Source organism: Onychomys torridus, chromosome 6 (assembly GCF_903995425.1).
Source record: "Onychomys torridus chromosome 6, mOncTor1.1, whole genome shotgun sequence".
Lineage (NCBI taxonomy): Eukaryota > Metazoa > Chordata > Mammalia > Rodentia > Cricetidae > Onychomys > Onychomys torridus.
Window position 1 is genome coordinate 118,170,088 of NC_050448.1, and position 23,150 is coordinate 118,193,237.

The 23,150-nt window shown below is 35.2% G+C and overlaps 1 protein-coding gene across 2 annotated transcripts in view; it reads right to left on the reverse strand.

The window, feature by feature from the left end:
- Pkn2 (protein kinase N2) overlaps nucleotides 1-23,150 on the reverse strand; it is a 110,921-nt gene that overhangs the window by 70,739 nt on the left and 17,032 nt on the right. For both annotated transcript variants that reach the window (XM_036189992.1, XM_036189991.1), the window contains exon 2: nucleotides 8,207-8,507. In XM_036189992.1, the coding sequence (XP_036045885.1) occupies nucleotides 8,207-8,507 (301 nt within the window). The remainder of the gene's footprint in view (nucleotides 1-8,206; nucleotides 8,508-23,150) is intronic.

The following is a 23,150-nucleotide window of genomic DNA, read 5'->3' on the forward strand; positions in this document are numbered from 1 at the left end:
CATATATACCAATGAGAAAAATTGTACAATTACTAATACATATTTCTTACATGAATCTCAAAGGCAAAAGGCTAACTTTAGTCCTTTTTTTTTTTTTTTTTTTTTTTTTTGAGACAGGGTTTCTCCATGTAGTTTTGGTGCCTGTTCTGGATCTCACTCTGTAGACCAGGCTGGCCTTGAACTCACAGGGATCCACCTGGCTCTGCCTCCCAAATGCTGGGATTAAAGGCATACACGCCACTGCCGCCCGGCCTTGGCCTTTAGTGTGTTTCTAAAGGCTAAATACTTTATGATTCTATTTATGACATTCTTAAAAGTAAAACTAATCATAAATGGTTGCCACTGAATATGGACTTGAGGAGAAGAGTAAGTATAAGGCTTAGCAGTAGAGAAGTTTGGGGGACAATAAAAACACTGTTTTCTTCTGCCCATAGAATGGTGTCATGCAGTATCCACCTTTTCATTTCCCCCCCCCACATCAAGTAAGGCACTAAAAATAATCCCTCACAGACATGCACACAGAATAACTGACCTGAGTGATCCTTTTTGGAGACTTCCTTCTTTCTCAGTAAATCTATGTTATGGCAAGTTGACAATAAGTTAACTATCAGGATGATATAGAAAAACACAACAAACATAAAACAAGCAAAAACAAAACCACATTTACCATATAGCATTGTTTTTTTACATCAAAGAATTCAAGTAGTGGAGCTGAAGAAATGGCTTAGTAGTTTAGAGCATTTGCTGCTCTTGCATAAGACCCAGGTTTGGTTCCCAGGACCCAAATGGAAGTTCACAGACTGTAAATCTTCCTGTCCTGTTTTGGCACCAGACATGCATGCAGTGCATATATGCATGTGGGAAAAACACTCATAGGCATTAAATAAAAAGATAAAAATAAGAATAATTTAAATATTGAGGATCCACACACCATTTGATCATATGATGACAGTGAAAAGGAAACAAAGAGACTTTTACAATTCAAAATGTTTGTTGGAGCTGGAGAGATGGCTCAGAGTTTAAGAGTACCGACTGCTCTTCCAGAGGTCCTGAGTTCAATTCCCAGCAACCAAATGGTGTCTCACAACCTGTGTAATGAGATCTGGTGCCCTCTTCTGTATACATAATAAATAAATAAATCTTTAAAAAAAATGTTTGTTGAAGAGTGAGAAATTCACTGGATGGTATGATTACTAAGGAATAATATAAGAAACCATTCCACAGGTTCAGATTCCATCCTTTATCTTCAATCAGGGTTTCTCTGCATATCCCTGGCTATCCTGAAACTCAGATTCACCTGCCTCTGCCTCTTGAATGCTATGATTAAAGGCATGTGCAACCATTGCTGGGCCCATCCTTTATATTATACTAAACATTAAATTCAGTTTCAATTTTCATGCCATGTTTAGATGACAGCAGGAAAATTAAATTTCTATTTCTACTGTCCTAGAAAAGTTTAATAAACCACACTCTATACTCATTGAAAAAAAAGGCTAAGATTAACTCTCCCTAGAAAAAAACCAAACACAAACCTCAATTTTGTTACTTACATACTAAGTCAACTGCATATGTGTGTGTGTGTGTGTGTGTGTGTGTATGTGTGTACTAGATATTCAAGAAAATAATCACTAGATTAGTAAGTGTAATTATTCATTACAGTTTGAGGGTATGAGAAGATAGAAAAATGAACTAAGATGAAAACAGTGAGTCAGGGAGATAGCTTAGAGGATAAAGGTACTTGGTGTTAAGCTTAATCGGAAATCAATCCCTGGAACGTGTGGCATGTGCACCCTACCCCCACACACAACACAAGAAACAAATATTTTTTAAAAAGATAAAAACAGGGAACTTAACTACACTGTGTGTGTCGGTTTTGTTTTTGAGACAGGGCTTCGGGGTTTCACGATGTAGCCTTGGCCTCCGAGTGCTGGAATTAAACCTTGTGCCACCATGCCTGACATATGTTGTGGTTTTTACTGCTTGAGACAGAGCTTCACTGTGTAGCACTAGCGGTCTGCAATGCACTATGTAGCCTAACCTAGGCTGGCCTCAACCCTGATCCTCCTCTCCTGCCAGAGCTATCTAGTAGGGCACCATGATCCAAGCATAATTTTCTTAGCCTCTTCTTTAAGAATGATTCATTTAAATACTCAGAAATGGTTCTTTCTCAAACAGTTCCTCTTGGAGTATCAGGTGTTAATTCACTGTTAGACTGCAGCTCTATTTTACAGAGATCAGCAATCTTTCATGTATAGTACATTTTTAATCATACATTCATAATTTCTATTTGTGCTAAAGATAACATTCCATGAGACTATTTTTAAAGTTTTATTTTACTTTTAATTGGTGAATAGCCATTGTGTACAGAATGATGTTTCATTTCTACACCAGAAATGTCTAAATCAGGCATTGATTGTTGAGTTGAATGTTTTTAGGTTACTTATGCAAGTAATCTGATATATAGTACTTGTTTCTTCATATAGCTTATTGTCCTTATGATAATGCCCACTAGGTTCATCCATGTTTCAAATGACGTTTTCCAGCTATTTAAGAGCTTAATGGTATTCCTCATGTATATAAAAGCACTCAAGGGTGCAGTGGTACTGAGGCTTGAACACAGAGCCTTGTGCTTGTTAAGACTTCTCCCAAATAAACAGTATTCCCAGACTGAAATTCTACTTTTATTCCATTTGTTTATTGATGACCATGTAAATTGTTCCCACAGCTTAGTTATGATGGAAAATACTGCAAGAAACATGGGGGTACGGCCATCATCTCTTTGATGTGATGATTTTAACTCCTTTGATCAAATACTCAGAAGTAAGACAGACTACTGAATCATATGGCAATTCTTTGTGTTTATAGTGCTAGAGACTGAATGGGGACCTTGCACACACTCTTACCACTGACCTACTTTTTCTTGTTTATGAGAAACCTCCATAGTGTTTCCCAGACTAGTTCTACTAACTTGCAGTAGCACCAAGAATACACAAGTATTTCCTTCTCTCTATCCTTGCCAGCATGGATCCTTTAACTTCTAAATAAATAACCCATCTAAGAGGAGGGAAGAAATGTCTCTCTATGGTTTTTAGCATTATTTCTCCAACAATTAGGTACTGAACACTTCCACTTGCATGTCTTCTGAGAAATGCCTATATTCAGGGTTTCTGTTTTATTGTTTTTTTAAAACCACTCCCCCTTATTTTTATGGTGTGGTAGAACCAAAAGCCTCACATTATCAGTAAACCACACCTACAAGTTGTTTTTTGTTTGTTTGTTTTTTATCTCTTTTTAAAAAACTAAGGTAATGTTTTCTCTATTGGTAGTCTGAGTTCCTCGAAAAATACCTAAATATGTTTTGCATATGTTTTCTGAAACCTGTGTGTTGTCTCTTCAATCCATTATTTCCTTTGTCAAGCAAAAGCCTTTTAAATTTGTTGCAAACCCATTAATGTATCGATTTTTCAAGAAGGCCTTACTCAGGCCAATGACACGAATATTCTCTTCTAGTGTGCCTCTAGTAGCTTATAGTTTCAAATCTTACATTTAAAGATTTAACTTATTTTTAATTTATTCTGGTGTAAGGATGAGTTAATGGTCCATTTTATTTTAATACATGTGGATATCCAGCATCCTAAACACTATTTATTGAAGAGACCTTCTCTATGGTGTATTCCTAGCACTTTTGCCAAAATTGACCATAAATATGTAGGCTTATTTCTGGGCCAGCTTACTTTACTGGTTGATATGTCTGTTTTATGCCAACATTACACAGTTTTAATTAGTATAGTTTTAAAATATACTATGAAAACCAGTAATATGATACTTCTAAATTTTTTTTTTTTCTAAATGGCTCTGGTCATTCAGTCTTTTGTGACTGTATACAAGTTTTATAGATATTGTCTATAAATATCTCTGTGAAAAATGATATTGAAGGATAGCAAAATGATACAAAAGGTAAACAGTGTTTACCTTCCAAGACGATGACCTGAGTCTGAGCCCCATAGCCTATGATGGATAGAGAGAACCGATTTCTGAAAGCTTTCTTCTGACCTCTACACATGTGGCTCATAAACACATATATGTACATAATCATGGATACCCCACACTTTGCTAATAAAAGAATATTGAGATTTTTTGTCAGAGACTGCATTAAATCTATAGATCACTTTAAGTAGTATGGAATTTTAATATTACTGTTATTTTACACCTCCGAAAGACACACGTTAGGCAAAGACTTTACCACAGTGCTATAACCTCAATCCTTTGTCTTTACTTTGTATTTTAACACATTGTATTTATCTGTATTACTTTGTAGTTTAGGACATGGCCTAACTAATTTATCTGGACTGGCCTTAAATTCACTTTGCTGCCCAGGCAGACCTTGAACTTGTAATCCTCCTACTTAAGCCTGAGTTAGAAGGGTTTACAAGCTTGCACAACCAGACTTGTTTACAATACTGTTCTTCCCATGAACATAGGAAATTTTCCCACTGATTTATGACATTTAAATTTCTTATAGGCAATGTTTTACAATTTGTATTGAATGGTTTGTGGTGATATACTGGGTCCACCAATATATTGTGCACCCTAATAAAGTTTATCTGAGGAGCAGAGGAAAAAGCCAGCCACTATAGTAAACATAGCGGTCAGGCAGTGGTGGCACACGCCTTTAATCCCAGCACTCGAGAGGCAGAGGCAGGTGGATCTCTGTGAGTTCCAGGCTACACTGGGAACAGAGCCAGGCATGGTGACACACGCCTTAAATTCCAACACTAGTTAACCATAAAGGTCTGGAGGTCTGTACAGAGAGAAATGACAGAGCTGGGCAGGAAGAGGAAGTGATGTAGCTGGGCAGAGAGAGGAAATGAGATGGAGAACAGAAAGGCATATAGGCATGGGTATACAGGAAGTAGCTCTCTTTGGAGACTGAGGTGTTGGTAAGGTGAGGTTGGCTATGGATTTTCCTATTCCTCTGATCTCTCAGGTTTTAACCCTAATATCTGGCTCTGGATTTTTATTAATAAGACTGTCTAGCAATTCGTCCTACATTATATGAAGGTAAAAGGCAAGGATTGGCACACAAAGCTGTCTCCTCTGGCCTCCATATATGTGCCATGGCATATGTATAACCAATGATTTAAGAATTAATACAGAACTGAATTATGAACAAGCCTCCAGGCTGAGGAGATGGCTCAGTGTGCAACTCTGACAACTAGAGTTCGGATCCCCAGGACCACATAAAAGTCAGACATGGTAATGCACACGTCTGTAATTCCAGTGCTCCTAAAGGGAGATAGAAGGCATAGACAGGAGAAACCTCAGAAGTTTGCTGGCCAGCTAGCCTGGTGTACACAGCAGTAAACAACACAAGATCTTTACCAAGCAAGGTAAAAGGCAAGGACTCACTGACACAAAGCTGTCTCCTCTTGCCTCCATATATGTACCATGGCATGTGTATGTGTGCCTGTATTCTAACACACACACACACACACACACACTCTCTCTCTCTCTCTCTCTCTCTCTCTCTCAAACAAATAAATGAAGAATTTAACAAAATAACCAACTTTTATTCCAACACACTGACGTATTAATCAATCAAAGCACAAAGTGACATTTTATATATTTAGCTTCCAGTTATCTACAAGATAAATATTTGACATTTTTTGTTTTATCCTAAAACTTATTTTTAGGCTTGTTCTCTACCTTATTTAATGTTTAAAGTGAAATGACAAATTATGCTTTAATAATAATTACAAAAGAGAAGGTACAATTTTGATTTGCTGAGTTTAACCATCTATAATATTCACAATTATATGCTCCTATATTCCAGATTCTATAAGAATAGGAAATATCAAGGGGCACACAGTTTAGCAAGGGATAAATGTGTATGGAAATAAATTTCAATACAATAACAAATGAACAAAGCAGCACAGAGAGGATAAAGATGAATCGTCTGGGAAGTTTTCACAATGTTACTCAACTTGGCTTTTGAGGGAGCCCAGGAATTTGACAGTTGGTCTTAAGGGAGGCTATTAAAATAAATCAACAGACAAACAAACAAATAAATCTTGATGGTCAATATTCTAAAATATTTAATGTTAAGTGATAGACAGTATATTAGTAGCTTCTAGGAATGAGGAATGGGAGTGGAAACTGACTGGGAAGGCAAAGAAGGGAATCACTGAAATGTCCTAAGTAGTTCGAATGACATTTCCCTAGATACATTATGCACATTTGTTAAAACCATCAAATTTTATACTTAAACATATATGTAAATTACTCACATATGTTTATCATATGCAATTTTTAGTCCATTAAGATTAATTTTTAAAAGCGGACTAGATAAACCAAATGGGCTATATTTTGTGTTACTAATATTTTAATGAATCATAAGGCAGTTCTCAGTATTCTATGAAGAAATATGCTTTCCCTAAATAGAGTTTAAAGCTCTAGCAGTTTCTTATTTTAGACTTCTAAAGATGCAATAGGCAAGACATGTAGAACTTGGCAGAGATCCAAACACAACAGACTTTCTTAGTTTATAAAATACTACTACTAAAAATGGAATATTCACAATACATGTTACCATTTATAATATAATTACAGAATTTATGGGTAAGAGAATCCTAGTTGAGGAGCAGAAAGTGTATAACAAGCTTGACTATTATGAGCAAATTAATTCACACCTTTGGGACTGTTTCAGTTCTAAAATGGAAAGATTGATTTTCTATTATTTATGTCATTTTAAAGATTAAGATCTTGTACATGGTTGAAGTCTATGTACAGAGCCTCTTCCAAAGAAAAGTCCTAAATCCCAAATGTAGAAGGTAATAAAGTAAGAGTACTAAATACTCGCCGGGCAGTGGTGGTGCACGCCTTTAATCCCAGCACTCGGGAGGCAGAGCCAGGCGGATCTCTGTGAGTTCGAGGCCAGCCTGGTCTACAGAGAGATTTCCAGGAAAGGCGCAAAGCTACACAGAGAAACCCTGTCTCGGGGAGGGAAAAAAAAAAAAAAAAAAAAAAAGAGTACTAAATACTGTATTTTCAGAAATTTCATTAATTTAACACCTATTAACTCTTACTAGCTAATCATATGTTCTTCTAAAATCTCTGATACTAAGGTTTTACTCTTTATAAATGACTTTTCCTTTGTCTATTTACTTATTGCAAATGAAAGGATTACAGTGTAATTAATCACTCAAAATATGATCTTTGCAATAACAAAACTATTATACTACAAGTGTCTTAAATATTTTGTATAAAGTTAAAGAAAGAATATACTTATTTATAAGTGGGTAATGGTATGAACAGACATTTTTCTTGAAAAGCTATACAATAAAAAAGCAATGCTGCCTCTAGGGAAGAGGTCTGAATGAGAGAGGCTATTTTCCTATCTTCACTTTTTGTACTACTGAAAAAATTTCTAACTAAATGTCTGTTGATTCTTTAAAAATAATGGTCTTAGGTTGGAACCATGAGTTAGTTCTCTCTTATTTTCTATACTTAAAGAGACGTGAAAAGTAAGTTTGGGTTTTCAGGTTTTTATTTTGTTTTTATTTTTTCCTTTCTTATTAAACAATGAGCCTGAGAGTGCAGGTATTTAGCTTAATTCATGTTCTTTGTACACAAAGCACCAAGGTGATAAATCTGATTAATGGATGAAAAATCTGAAGTATCTATCTTCACAGAATGCATATTTCTTTCACATTTATATATTTGGGAGGGGCAAGTAAAGTTAATTAAAAAATGTGTCTTCCCACTGTGTGAGTACTGAGTATTAAAAGGTCTCAAGTCTTCAGGCTTCAGAGCAAGTGCCCTTACTGGCTAAGCTGTCTTGTCAGTCCCACAGAATGAACTTTTCACTTTTAAAAGTCATTTGGAACACTTCTGTTACTGATCATAAGGTTAAAAGTATGTGGTTAACTCATTACAAAACAATACTAGACAATAATTCCATGCCCTGTCCTACTGACCAGGGAAGAAAGAATACAACAGTTATTTATCTCTAAGTAAATAAATGCTTCAACTTTCACAGCCATCAACTCAATAACCTTCTGAACAGTATATTAAAAAGACTTTAACCACAGAGAAAACAGTCTGTACTTTTAGAACAGCTAAAAACTACTGTCATAAAACTTCAAATTCTCTGGAAGGACACATATCCTGCTAATATACCACAGAAACATCAAAGTAAGTACAATACCTGCAGCGTCCTCCGGATCGGACACAACGATGTGCGCATTTAATTCTTGTAGCTTGTGATGTAATTCTTCTAATTTTTTATTTGACTTTTTCAAAATGTTGTCTACATAAGCCAAATTTTTTTTATCTGTTGTGACTTTCCTCAGATTTTCAGCTCCTTCTTTGATTTTCAGTTCTTTCCTTATTTCTCTCTTTATTCGATCCTTGATGTCATCCAATTTCTGTTGCACCATTGTATCTGAAAAGTCTAATTTCTGAACAGCACTCACGTTTTCAGAAAATGGAAGACTCCGGGAATCTCCCTATAATGAATGAATGAATAAATAGATAGATAAATAAACAAACAAACAAACACACAACACTGGAATCTAGAAAGGCACATGTGTAGCATCAATGATGAGTGTTTGTATCATGAACAGATTATTTATTAACTGAATCACATTTAAGTTTCTCCTTAATAGGCAACAGTGTACTTACTTTCCTGTATTAAAACCACATGGAATAAAAGTTCAAATATTCTGTCCACTTACTAAGTAATATTATTTAACAAATACACTTATCTTAAAATGAGCTAGGCATGATGGTTCATACCTTTAATTCCAAATGCAAGGTTAAGGGCCAGTTTGGGTTATACTGCAAGGCTATTATCTCAAATAATTTAGTGAAGTATATAAATCACAACACATCTACAATATAAAGGCATCACAGGGTTGTGTAAAGATGGTTAAATTGTCACTCCCACAGGCTATTTAATCTTTAAGAAGAACTCATTTAATTATCTATGAAATCTGAACAACAGTATTAGTGGCCTTTCAGAGCTATTTGGTAATTCAAGACATTCTAAGAGAAATTTCAAGTATAATTTTGACTCACTAACCACTTATTAAAAGCATTACTAAATTCTAAAGGTGAATAATGTTATCTTCTATTAAAAAAAAGTCAGAAAAATAAACTAGTAAAATAAAGTAAATACCTTCCTGGCCACCTTTTATCACATCACAATACATATCAGGCTTGTGAAGATAGTACTCAGAATTCCACATATGTTTTTCATGGCTATTTTGTCTGATAAGTTTGGTTGGCAATACAAAAACAGAGAGTTATTAACTGAAGATATCTCTAGTTTATGTCTTAAAAACCAAGAAGGTGTCTGTATAATTAAATGAAAGATCAGTTAAATAAATCCAACTACATTTAAAACAACCAAAGTTATGTTTTAGCTACTTTTACTCATCTAATTAGACTAATAATCATGGATATTAATCTAACAGCATTGCTTTGAACATTCTTAAGTTCCGAGAGGCAACCATACACTGGTTCCCTTTGAGAAGAGCTTAGTTTGTTGATGAGATGGAAAAGATGAAGATACTTCATTGTGCAGCATGTTTACCTATGTCTGGAAATACAGAACTAATGAAATAAAAGACTGCCTTTCATTTCCCTGCAAACTCATCACACGTATATAGATATATGAGTAAGTACTATTTAAATTTTTGGTATATTACCTTTTACATCTAATTCTTAATCTCTAATAAAAATAAGTATCATGCAAAGTAGGAGGAAAGGTGAACTAATGGTACCATCTTATACAAAAGATGAAGGAGCTGAATTGTATTAATTGGTTTCTAACATCCTTAAGGCCAAGATCTCCTTGACATTCTGACAAAACAAGGCACACTATCAAAAAAGAACTTCTCACATGCATGTCTATAATATTTCTATACTATATCCCATGTATCTCATCCAAGCTAATTCCTGAAATGTTCCTATTGGCTTTAAATTTAATTTTATCTAAGGATATAGAATGATATTCTTCTTGGGCTACAATACTGTTGAAAATTTTCAGTATTCATTCACTCATTCACACATACATTCATTCACATAGTGCTGGTGATAAAACTCAAGCTTCACATGCTAGCCAAGCCCCATACCACTGCACTACATCTCCAGTTCCTTCAACATTTATAATTCACTGTGAGTCTCATCATTTTAGTTTCCAATTCACCTTAGGTTAGGTATTGGAAACACCAGCCATATGATGACTACCAAAGAATAAGAAAGTCCTACTGTATAGGCTTATATAAAACAGACTGAAGCAAAAAATACTTAGATGACAAAAAGCTTTAAATTAATCCAACTCTACTAGGTATTTTATTTCAATTCTTGTAAGTTCATTAGAAAATATCACAGAAATTAATTTAATAAGTTCTTGGATTAATACTATGCAATAAACCACAAGTCCTTAAAATTTCTTGGTTTATGGTATTCTTCGTATTTCAGTAATTTTTTTCTTATTCTTTGCAAGCCAAAAAAATTATCCAATAGTTCTGTTAAATAAATTGTAAGGTCTAATTACCTTAATATTTGGGTTTTAACAACCTAGTCAATGGTATACAGTAACAATACAAAGTGAAACAAAAATGTAACATTTATATAACAAAAGGCTGTTAAAATAAAGATAAAAAGTAGCTCACATATTTAATGTGAATTCTTTGACAGGCCTTACTTACTTCAACTCTTCTTTCTTTTCAGATTGTTCTCCAAAGTCCAACAATATCAAGTTATGGGAAATTACTTTGAGAGACCATTTTTCTTGGCTCCATCACCACATACGTTATACCTTTGGGATATACCACCTCTCTGTCTCCAACTAACTATGTCTTCCAAGTTCCTTCTTGGCTTGGGTAACTTTTTGTTTCAAAGTTCATGATAGCCTTCCTGGGAAAGAATTTCCTGCTAATGTTCTGCTTTAGGAGTTAAATGATTCTCCTGTGTGCTGGTACCATGATCTTGTTGAAATCCTTTTCCCTTTTGTTATCTGATCACTCCAAAGACTATGAGCAGTTTGAGGGCAGGGTTATATTTGGCAGATTAACTTTTTAAAAAGAAGAAAAAGATTTGCCTTTAAAATTAGGTTACACACGCACACACGCACGCATTAATGAACTCATGTTTCCCTCTTTCTGATAAAAGCAATAATCCAGGTTGGGGATTTAGCTCAGTAGTAGAGCGCTTGCCTAGCAAGTGCAAGGCCCTGGGTTTGATCCTCAGCTCCCCCCCCCCACCCAAAAAAAGAAAAAGAAAAAGGAAAAAAAGAAGAAGAATCCTGGAAGCTCAGAAGCAAACTAGGATTCCACCATCAGAAAGTCAAGTATGAACTTCGATAACAGATTGGCTCCTCCTTTTTTGTAACCATATTTTTACTCCATCTTTTTCTGTGACATAAATCAATTGACTTTAGGACAGGAACCAGGGATGTACAAAATACGGCCAATAACTTAAGATAAACAAATGTTCCAGATACCAGACTCCAGACCCCCAAAAGGTTAGAACATCCTCCACCCCGCCTCAGCCCCGCCTCCATACTCTCACCATGCAGTCCTGGTTAGTCTGGCACTCTTTTGTAGGCCAGCCTAGCCTCAGAGATCCTCCCACTTCTGCATCCAGCATGTACCACGACTACCCTTTCAAAACCTCTTAGTTAGAATTAAAATTTTTAAATTTTAGTTAGAATAAACTGAGTTTATTTTAAAACAACCATAATTTTCTTATATTTACAATAACTGAAATATGGTATTTATCCCCCAAATTGTGATGTTATCCATCCCTTCCCCCCAGGAAAAAAAAAACTAAAATCAATGATAATGCCAGAAACTATTGCTAGGCAATGAAATAATACTCTTAACCTGAATAAACTAAATTAGCCACAGGAAAACAGTTCATAAGCGGTGGGAAATCCTTGGTGGCAACTTCTGCCTTAGTATTTTCTGTTGTGGGAGGAGGACTTGACTGTCTACACCTACCTAAATTACTAGCTTCATGCTTTTATCCATTAGATCAGGACATCTTTCTACAGAAGTGCAATGTAGTGGCATGTACCTATTATCCCAGCACTTGGGAGGCAAACACAAGAAAACTGAGACTAACAGTTCTACCAGCAAGCAGTTCAAGGCCTGCCTGAGCTACATGGTGAGACCTTCTCTAGAAAAACAGACTGGCAGGGAGTTGTCTAGCATGACCCAGGTACTCAATTTTTCCCCGCCACCACACTGTAAAACACAAGAAAAGCAAAGTTGGATCCAACTTCTAATTACAAAGTCCCGTTTAAATTCACTAATATGCTCTGAAAGTATGAGAACAAGAGAGAAAAATGAGTCCATGAGCTTATACTAGACATAAAGCTAAACTCTCAACTGTGCAGACTATCCACCATCACTGAGTATATATGAAGAAGACCCACATTTCGCCTACCTTTTATCACTGAAACTATATGCTTAGCCACTCCATTCTAATTAAAAAAAAAACCTCTAAAAACCTGCTGTTTACATACATTCTAAGTTTGTTTTGTTTTGCAAAGGCTCAAGTGTTTTTTTTTAAACCACTAATCTAAGTCCAACATTACCAAATGATTGACCAAACTGTTTAAACTGTTTTAACAATGTTTTCATTATCAATCCAACCTATCAATACTTAATATATATTAAATTTTCTGTCACCTTTTATCTGTAAAGCAACATTCAAATTTTAAAAATGTGAACTCATGTGGAATTAATGCCCTAAGAATCATCTTTACAACTAAAATGATTAAGTAAGGAGGTTTTAATTGGCAGAACAATAAAAACAACTAAATGAATAATACACAAGAGAAAAATTACAAGGCTTTTCAAAGGAAACAAAATAAATTTTAAAATGTAAGTGAATAGGTTAAGTAAGAGACTAGAAATAATTAGTACATCAGACAGATAACTGAGGAAAACAAATTCCCAATACAGAAATAAAAAAGTTCATCTGAATTACTTTCATTAAAGAAAATTGCTGCTTTGACAAAAGACTACACTATTTTTCCATTTGACAAAGATTTTGTCCACTTGACAAAGATTTTTAAAAATCATACTGCTGATTATACACAGCTCTAAAATTAATAGCCTTAATAGAAAGTTATTAATATAAATAGAAACTTAACAATGATTTCTTTTCATCTAGTAATTCTAATTATAGAAACAAAATAGAAGAAAATAAATAGTAATGACTGCTAGCTAAAAACACTAAAACTATAAAAGAATTTATCCTCATCAGCAAAAAACAAAAATAATCAGGATGCTACTTAAGTGGCAACAAAGTTTACAGAATAAAAACCAATTTCTCTTATTTATGGGTTCCATTAACCCACTCACAATAGTTATATCTATCTTGGTAATTCTGCTAAGTGTATACAATATTTTATTTCAAATGTTATGTTTAGCACCAGAATGGAAAAAGATATTAAAACAGTTATAATTATCTATGGGTCAAAATATTAGTAGGGATTTTTACTCTGTTCTTCCAAATTCTACATAATCTCTCCAGCTTTTGGAAATAAAATTTTCCCTAATCTTTTACCCTTCCTAAAAAAGACATTTCTTAAAAGAAACAATAAGCAGCATTCACTATTTCACTTCTGTCAAATTTTAAAAATTTATAATGGTATTTTATACCATGTTTTTGCTTTTTATAGTTAAGCTTTTTGATTCAATGCATTTCTACTGTAAGAGGTAGAACTACACATTCTTCTCTAAGTAGACCATATCACTGCCAGCAGTTATTTCAAATGAAGAAATGTGTTGTTTGTTTTTAAAGCTATATTTACCAAATACATACATTATGAAACCATAAAATTCTGGTTTTAGTCTAAAACATAAATTGGCATTTTCAATCTACTATACTTCAATAAATTCACAATGTAGTTAAGAAAACTACATTGAAATAAGAATAGGGCCAGATTTGGAAAACAGAACTAAGACTGCCGCTTGTGACCAAGTACTTAAGAGGAGACAGGAAAGGATGTTTATGCCTCACTGGCAAAGTTCCCAGACAAGTAAAAGGCTGTTACTTGTACTGTATTTCAGAAATATGAAACAGTCTGACTTGATAGATGCCCAGAAATGTCAGAACACCCATGAAAACACTGGGTGTCATGATTCATATACTGTTTTGACTACAAGGATTTAAAAAATCATTGGTCTAACCCCCCTTGACGGTAATTTTGGGCAATCAGGTTCAAAGCAGCCAAGCAAATAATCTATGATCGCAAAGAGTCAGTATGCTGGCTGGTGCAGCACAGTAGCCTTCTGATTCCTAGTCTAGGTGCTCTTTTCTGCAATATCTTCTTTAATGAGGGCCCTTCGGGATACTCACTCACTATATTTGAACTAAGCCTTGACCTAAATGACTTGCATTACAACTTCTTAAGTTAGGGTCACTGGCAAACACAGGTCTTCCCCTTTTATTTTACTCTAGCCCATGGTTTTACACTTCTGAGGCCTGATCTCAATTAGGACTCCAACTTCAGTTCAAATGGTACCCCTATTAAGCCCTATTAGGAGCTGTCCAACACAATCATGGTATCCTATCACTTCCCTCTTCCCAATTTGCTCATACACAAAATAGGGTTTTCCCATTTTTTAATTTTTAACTACTTATCAAGAACAATATGCAGTAGTGGAAATACAAAGATAAAAGTGACCTTTTTTTTAAGTGTTCAATTTATTTAAGAAACACATGAAAGCCAGTTTCAAAACCTTCACACAAATGCAGGCTACATAGTTATCTAACAAAAGTCCAAGTTAGAATGTAACATGAAGAGTTATGCACTCAAAATCAGAATGGTCATGTATATTTCTAATATTCCAATCATGCTAAAGGTTCAATGTCCTCATTATTATTATGACCACTACCTTAATATACTATTTCTCAAGTCTAACAGTGGTTATACCCAGAACTAGGAGATGTACTGACTGGGCTGGAGAGATGGCTCAGCTGTTAAAGGCTAGGATCACAACCAAAATATATGAAATGTGCTTTTATAGCAACAGTGACACTCTTGGCACACAGCCCTGAAGCAGACAGTGCTGAGTACTGGGTTCTTACATAATACCCACCCTCCCATTATCTTTACTAAGACAATACTTTTGGTTAGATGCATCCAAGTATACAGATAAAATCTTCACTTCATTAGCCTTTCTTGTACCTACAAACAGCCATATAGACAATTCTTGTTAAAGAGAACTAACCCCTTCTTCAGGGTAGTGTTCATAGCTGCTTTTCTATCGTCTGGAATACAGATCCAAAGCCTGAAAATGTAGCAACCATTTGTGGCACTGAAGTACAAATAGGACAAAAGGCAATTCACCATGAATGACAGAGCAGAAAAAAGGCTCAGTTCTAGAAATCCTTATTCATCTGGTATACAACTCCTACACTGCCTACCCTTGGCCTCTAAAACAATTATTATTAACATATAATCATTGTACACAATTAGTTTCTTTTGACATTTTCATACATTTATCACATACTCTGCTCATATTTGCCCCCTATAAATTCTAACACCCTTTTCCCTACTCTTGCAGGTCCCCTTCCTCTTACAAACAGTCCCTTTTCTATTTTCATGCCTGAGGTATTTAAAACATATGTGCTTCATATATATATATATATGAGAGAAAACACGGTATTCATCTTTCTGAGTGTCCCTTATTTCATTTAACATGATAATCTCTTTCTATTCATTTTCTTGCAAATAACGTAATTTCATTCTTCTTTGCAGCTTGAGAAAAACTCAATAGTGTATACATTTTCTTTATTGATTTATCACTGACAAACTCTGTAAATTGTGAAGAGTGCTGCAGTAAATAGAATGTCCAAGTTCTCTGCTGTATGTCAATCTGAAGTCCTTCAGTTATATGTATTCAGAGGTACACCTGGATCATATGGTTATTCTGTTTTCCTTCTTCTTTCTTCTTTCTTTCTTCCTCCCTCCCTCCCTCCCTTTCTTTCTTGCTGTTTTTCAAGACAGGGTTTCTCTGTGTAGCCTCAGCTATCCTGCAATTTACTATGTAGACTAGGTTGGCCTGGAATTCAGAGATCCGCCTGCCTCTGCCTCCTAAGTGCTGGGATTAAAGGTATGCACCACCATACCCTGGTTTGGTTATTCTGTTTTCATATTGACTAGCACAGCAACTATACTAATTTACATCCCTACACACAAATAGTTTATAATAGTTCCTTTTCTTCAGCACCATACATAGTGACTTGGATATAATAAAATACACAGGGCCTCACCTACCAATTTAAGTCTTTAAATTTTACTATAAGTAAATGGAAATTCGGGGCAGAATTTAGCAAAAAAATGATAGTCCAACCTGTACTTAGGAAGATGCAGAAAAGTCCATTATGAAGGGAACAGTATTACTGATACAAAGGCATTGAATTATTCCTCACTCCTCTCATTCTGTCTCTGGAGTAGCTCTATGACTAACTCTTTACTAACAGTGTGTGGTAGAAGTAACAGGAATGTGGTGTTCAGAAAATTTTCAAGGTTGATCTTAAGATTCAAATCTTCTGCTTATACTCTTGTAATTTCAAATGCTATATAAGACCTAGGTTCTTCTACTAGCAAAAGCAGGGAGCTCTGGAAGAAGAGTCCACTTAAAAAAAGAACAAAGTATTTCAGTAGCTCCAGCTATTACAACTGAGATGGCAGACAGTGAGCCCACAGTGGAAGTCCAGCTTGCCACCAGCTGACTGCAGCTGCATGAGTGAACCCAGCTCAGACCAGCAGAAGAAACACTAATGTTCTTCCACAATCAAAGGATTGTATACAGAAAAAGACCTATGAGAGAAAAGCTATGGTTAATCCAGGTTTAAGTAGTTTCTTTAATTACATCTAATTACTCTTTGTGGATCCTCAATGGAAGCATCACCATTTAATTTAAGGAAAGGGATTGTTAATAATACTATAATAGAAAAATAACAAGCAATGCGATATTTGTTTTCTTAACATCTTCCCACACACCATCTTTATAAGGACACAGACTATACAATCCTACCCCCAAATAAAAGATACATACTTGATACTTTCATAAAATCATACAAATACTAACTAAATGTTTATAATAGATGCTATTCCTGGAAACTAGACATAGAATGGTGAAAAGACACAATCTACACAGTACAACTATCTACAACTACATGGGTAATTTCATTTCAACGACAATATGGATCATCTTAACTTTTTCCCTTTGCTTATTTATAAATTCCTACTCCAGTGAAAAATCTGGCTCATACTGTCCATCGCTCCTTTAATGTACAGCAGTATAAGCTGTTGACCTCAACAAGAGCATAGTGGTTGCATGGTAATCCATTTTTCTGCAAACTTACCCAATAAAAATCTACTTTAGAAACCATAACCTTTATACTTAAGGAGTATTATCCAATGGAAAGACGAGTCACAACTAAAAATTATGCATGTATATAATAGAGGAAAAGACCAAGACAGAGAAAAGGATTAAAAAACACACTCAAACTGTAGGTTAAAATGTTGAAGAAAGATTGATAAGACACTCTGTGGAACTAATATGTATTTTAAAACTTGAGCAATGATTAGGAATTATCTAAAAGGAGAGACAGAAGAGCTACCCCTTCTTGAACTAAAATAGAAGTCAGAATTACCATATCATTGGTTCTTGAGAACATGGAATAGTTACCTTTGTTCCTATCTACTAAGTAGAGCAAAATAACACATACTCCTAAGACTATATGAGATGGAAGGAACTAAGCAGACCAAATAGGGAATTCTAGTCATGAGGAAGAGTCTGCACTTTCTCCTTATTGTAGATTTCCCCCTCCAAAACCAAAGAAAGAAAAATTAAATGGATACAGACAAATAAAAGAGACAAATAGCAAACCAACAAGAAGATGCTGCGCTTTGGCCAGAGAAATGCAAAAAAGGAGATATCCCAGTAGGATATAAAGTTTTTTATGCTATTAATCCACTAATTAAAAATATTTAATAAAAAGAAACAAAAGAAAACAAGCTTTATAAATAGCAAATATACCAGAAATAGTCAACAAAAACTATAACTAGTCAATGTCTTAAGTAGATTCAGACTTACAATGCTTAACTTAAATTGCTTTCTATTTCATGATACATTATGTTAATATTAATTTACAACACACCTTGATTTATTAATCATTTAAAACCATATATATTATTACATTCAAATAACTTAGAATAGGTTTCCTTTATTTTTGACAATACTGTCAGTAGTTACATAATCATAATTGAAAGCACATTCCTCCTAAAGGCAGAAGAAGTGAGTTGGAGGGGGCTAGAGAGCTGGCTATGGGAGTAGTTAAGAAAATTTGTTGCTCTTGAAGAGGACTCAGTGCTTGTTTCCTAGCACCCACATAGTGGCACATAACCATCTGTAACTCCAGTTCCGGGAGATCCAATGCCTCTGTGGTACCAGGCACACACACCGTGCACATACATACATACATACATACATACATGCAAAACATTCATATACAGAAAATCTAAGATTTTTTTAATAGAGGAGTGTGATGGTTTGAATAAAAATGGCCCCCACAGCATCATATATAGAATGTTTAGTCACCAGGGAGTAGAACTCTTTGATAGGATTGAAGGATTAGGAGGTATGCCTTTTTGTGTCAAAAGCCCATGCCAGGCCCAGTCTCTCTGCAGGCCCAGCTATCAGGAGGTAGCTCTCAGCTACTGATCCAGTGCCATGAATGTCTCCATGCCTTTCCCATGATGATAACAGACTAAGCCTCTGAATCTGTAAGCAAACCTCTAATTAAATGCTTTCCTTTGTAAGAGTTGCCTTGGTCATTTTTTGTCTCTTCACAGCAATAGAACAGTGACTAAGACAAGGGGAATTCTGAATAAGAAAACCTAAATTCTAGTCATAGTTCTTTCATTGATTTATTGTAGGATTTTTTTTTTCCAAACACTTCAACTGTTTCTTTTCTAAGGTAGTGCTAAGTTCAGCTATATCAATTTCAAATTATTAAGAATTTGAACAAGATAATGCAAAAAGTTTGAATGTCACAGAATTCAAGGTGGTATTATAAAAACCTCCTCCTTAATGTAGTTAGTATAAAATATGGAACAAGGCTGAGCCTGGTGGCACATGCCTTTAATCCCATCAGTTGGGAGGTAGAGACAGATAGGATCTCTGAGAGTTCAAGGCCAGCCTAGCCTACATAGTGAATTCCAGGCCAGATCAAGGCAACTGGAGAGACCTTGTCTCAAAAACAAAACACAGCAACAAAATGGAAGACATAGAGAAAGCCCTAGAAACCTTTCTCTGTAGCATGAATCTTAAATGGTCTTATTAATAAAAACAAATCCGGGCCAGGTATTGGGGTGAATACTGGACGAGCAGAGAAGCAGAAGAAGCCACAGCTACCTCACCTCGCCAGTTCCTCAGCTGATCCTGTTTCCTCAGACTGGAAGCCTCTGAGTCCTCATCCAAATGAATCTCAGCTGAACTGTATTGCTCAAAGCCTAAAAGCTTAACCAGCCAAATGCTGCTAGTTTCTGGTCCTCACGCCTTATATATCTTTCTGCCTTCTGCCATCACTCCCTGGGATTAAAGGCTCGCTTTCTGGGATTAAAGGCGCGAGTCACCATGCTTGGCTGTTTCCTTGAACAGATGGATTTCTGTCTCTGGAATGCTAGGATTAAAGGTGTGTGCTACCACTGCCTATCCTCTATGTTTAATATTATGGCTGTTCTGTCTCTGATCCCAGATAAGTTTATTAGGGTGCACAATATTTGGAGGAACACAATATCACCACATTTCTCTCTATCATTTCAGAATCTCAGCCCACTTCTAGAGAACATCCTTTCATTAACTTATCTTTAGGCAAACTGTTCCTACTTACTTGACATTTATACACTCAGGCTAACTTAACTAACAGCATGATTCAACACTACCCAACGACTTCCTAGAGTACACTCCACCACCCTAATTCCTATATTCAGTTTCTCATTTCTAGCTGCCTACATACACCTCACTACATAATCTGTTTCACGGATTTTAAACTCAGCATGCCTCAAAATAAACTCCCCAATAGTCTTTCCAAATCTCCCTATTTCTGTTAATGATGCCGAAGTCCTCAGTCATCCAGTGTCAATCCTTTATAATGAGCTTTTAATACTTTCATTCCTTGGCTCTCCATAGTCAATCAATAGGCAGATACTACATTAGCCACTTTTCATTCTCTCTGCCAAGAGTCTTGATACATTATTATAGTCAAAGGTGCAATGTGCTAAGAAAATGTTCTCTGAAATTTGTCACTGTTCAATTTAAGACTTAAATTTAAGTCCACTTAAGGAAAAAACACAGTCAAATAAATCATAAATTTAAGTCTCAACATGTTTATGCTTAATCAAGTGTTTTCATAAATCTATATCATTTTTACTTTCAGTGACATTTTTAGAATGGTATGTATGTTCCCAATATCGATTCTCGTTTTGTTAAAAAGCTTATGTTATGGTTTTGAAACCAGAAATCAATGTTTTTTCTTTAATGGCAATTTGGACTGCATTCTTCTTCCCCGACCCCTCTTCACTACTCTACTTTCAGCAGCTCTCAAGAGGGTGATTCATGGTTCCTGTCAAGTCCCACTATCCTTGCCTTGGTATTTAATTACTCAAGAACCATCCCTGCCATATTTAATCTTCACGAGAAAAGAAAATATACTGGTTATTATTAAATATGTTGCTAATTACTATATGATCAGACCTCAAAATAATATTTTGAATACAGCAGATGTTTGAAGTATTCATTAAATGAATTAGCATATTTAGAAGTAGCAAGAAAGAGAAAAAGAATCAAACTAGCTCATCAACTTTTCCATAAGTAGTACTCAAGAGAAAAGCCACACATACTGTGTATCATTTAGCAGAATAAAGTTTCTAATGTGACACATTCCATTGTAGGTGGAGCTGAACAACAAAAACTTATAGAGAACCTGCTAATACCCACAACTAGTTTCCTTATTCTTATTCATATAATACAAGAATTACAGGTTTAACGGGTTCAACCACACAAACCAAATTAGAGGATAACAGGTACACCATCATTGTGTATGTGAAGAGTATCAGCAGACATTATGTGTGGGGATGGGAACCAAAAAACAGGGCTAAGGATATAGATCAGTGGTAGAATGTTTACCTAGCATCAACACATCCCTGGGTTCAATTTCCACCACACAGACAGACAGACAGACAGACAGACACACACACACACACACACATATGAAAGGGGGCAGAATAATATTATATCCCATATGCTACTGAATTCTAATGGGTTTCCTTCAAACACAAAATAGAAATGCATCAAATGAAAAACAACAATGATAGCCCCCAGAACACTTGCAATTTTAATATAAATTACACAGATTATTTTTGTCATTATCTAGTGTTCTGGCAAAGAAATGTGAAATGAGATTAAAAATGCCTTCCCATAATATTTTAGTTAGGAAAATATAACAAGGTAACTTGTACAAAAGCAATTCAAAATAGGCAATAAGTGAATGAAAAAACAATTCTCTGTAATAACCAAGGAGATACAATTAACAGTATATCATTTCTCCAAAATAATTGGGAAATTTTAAAATATAAACTTGCAAAAAAAAACCCTATAGTATAGAAAACAGTTTGGCAGTAATTATGAGATTAACTTGACAGTATTTATCTTCATAGAACCTGCAATTCCATCTAGATGTGTAATAAACTGAAAATTAAAACAAGGGCTGGGAAGTTGGCTTAGCAGTGAAAGCCTTGAGTGAGGGGAGGGGGAGGGGAGAGAGAGAAGGGGGGAAATGAGAGAAAATATATATAAAACATAAAAGAAATGTCTGTTGTGCCACAATTTGTAACAGGAAAAACACCATAGCCAATTAATATAATCATTACACAAAATGAAGATTTATAAATGAGATAAGAACTATATTGCTGCTAAGTGCATTAAATAAACATATATTCCCTTAGATAAATACTGAAAGCAATGTTACTTTGATTATAGCATAATAAGTCAAATAACCTACACATGAAGCAGCTGTATCAATATCCCAAATCCAGCAATAATTATAATGTCCATCAACAGTGAAATAAACGAATCTGGCACAATCCATACAATATAATTTTACTAAACAAAGTTGAATTATTAATATATGCAAGATCATGGTATATTCTTAAAAATCAATATTTCAGTGAAGGCTGGGCACCTAGCAAAGTACATATTATATTGATTCTTTTCAAAGAAAATACAAAGAATGGATAGAGACAGAAAGCAGAAAAAAAAAAAATTGCCAGAAGCTGAGATAAAGAAAATAATGGCATGAACATAGGATTACAAATGGTTACACAAAAATCTTTTGGGGTAACGGACATTTTCATTATGTTGATGATAATTTCACAAGCATGAAAGTATGTCAAAATATCAAAACATAAACATATGTAATTTGCTGCCTACCAATTATTTATGAATAAACCACTTAAAAAAAGAAAGCCTTTCTCAGTTCTTTCAAAAACTTACTGTAAACAATTATACTTTCTCTGTATTAATAAAATCAAAGTGTTGGGGCTGGAGAGATGGTTCAGCAGTTAAGAGGACTGTCTGCTCTTCAAGAGGACCTGGGTTCACTTCCCAGAACTTACAAGGCAGCTCACAGCTGTCTGTAACTCCAGTTTCAGGAAACCTGGCACTGTCATATAGTCACACATGTGACCAAAACACCAATGCACATAAAAATAAAAAAATCTTAAAAAAATAAAATCAAGGTGTTAAAAGCACATACATTCTAGAGCTAGTGTTCTTGGCCATGTTGGTGCTGTGGTTTGGCCAAGTATCTGTCAAAGTGTCAAAGGCCTAGTCACTCAGGTGATGCTATTGGCAGAAGGTGTGCCCAGCATAAGATCTTCAGGCCACTGTGAGCACGCCCTCCAGGAGCCTGGGGAGCCAAGTTTCCTTCCTCTGTAGTTTCCTAGACATGAGGCTAGTAGTTTATTTTGCTATACGTTCCCTGCAATTACCATCTAGCACACCCACAAGAGGCCCAAAGTAATGGAGACTGCAGATTTTAGACTAGAACTTCCA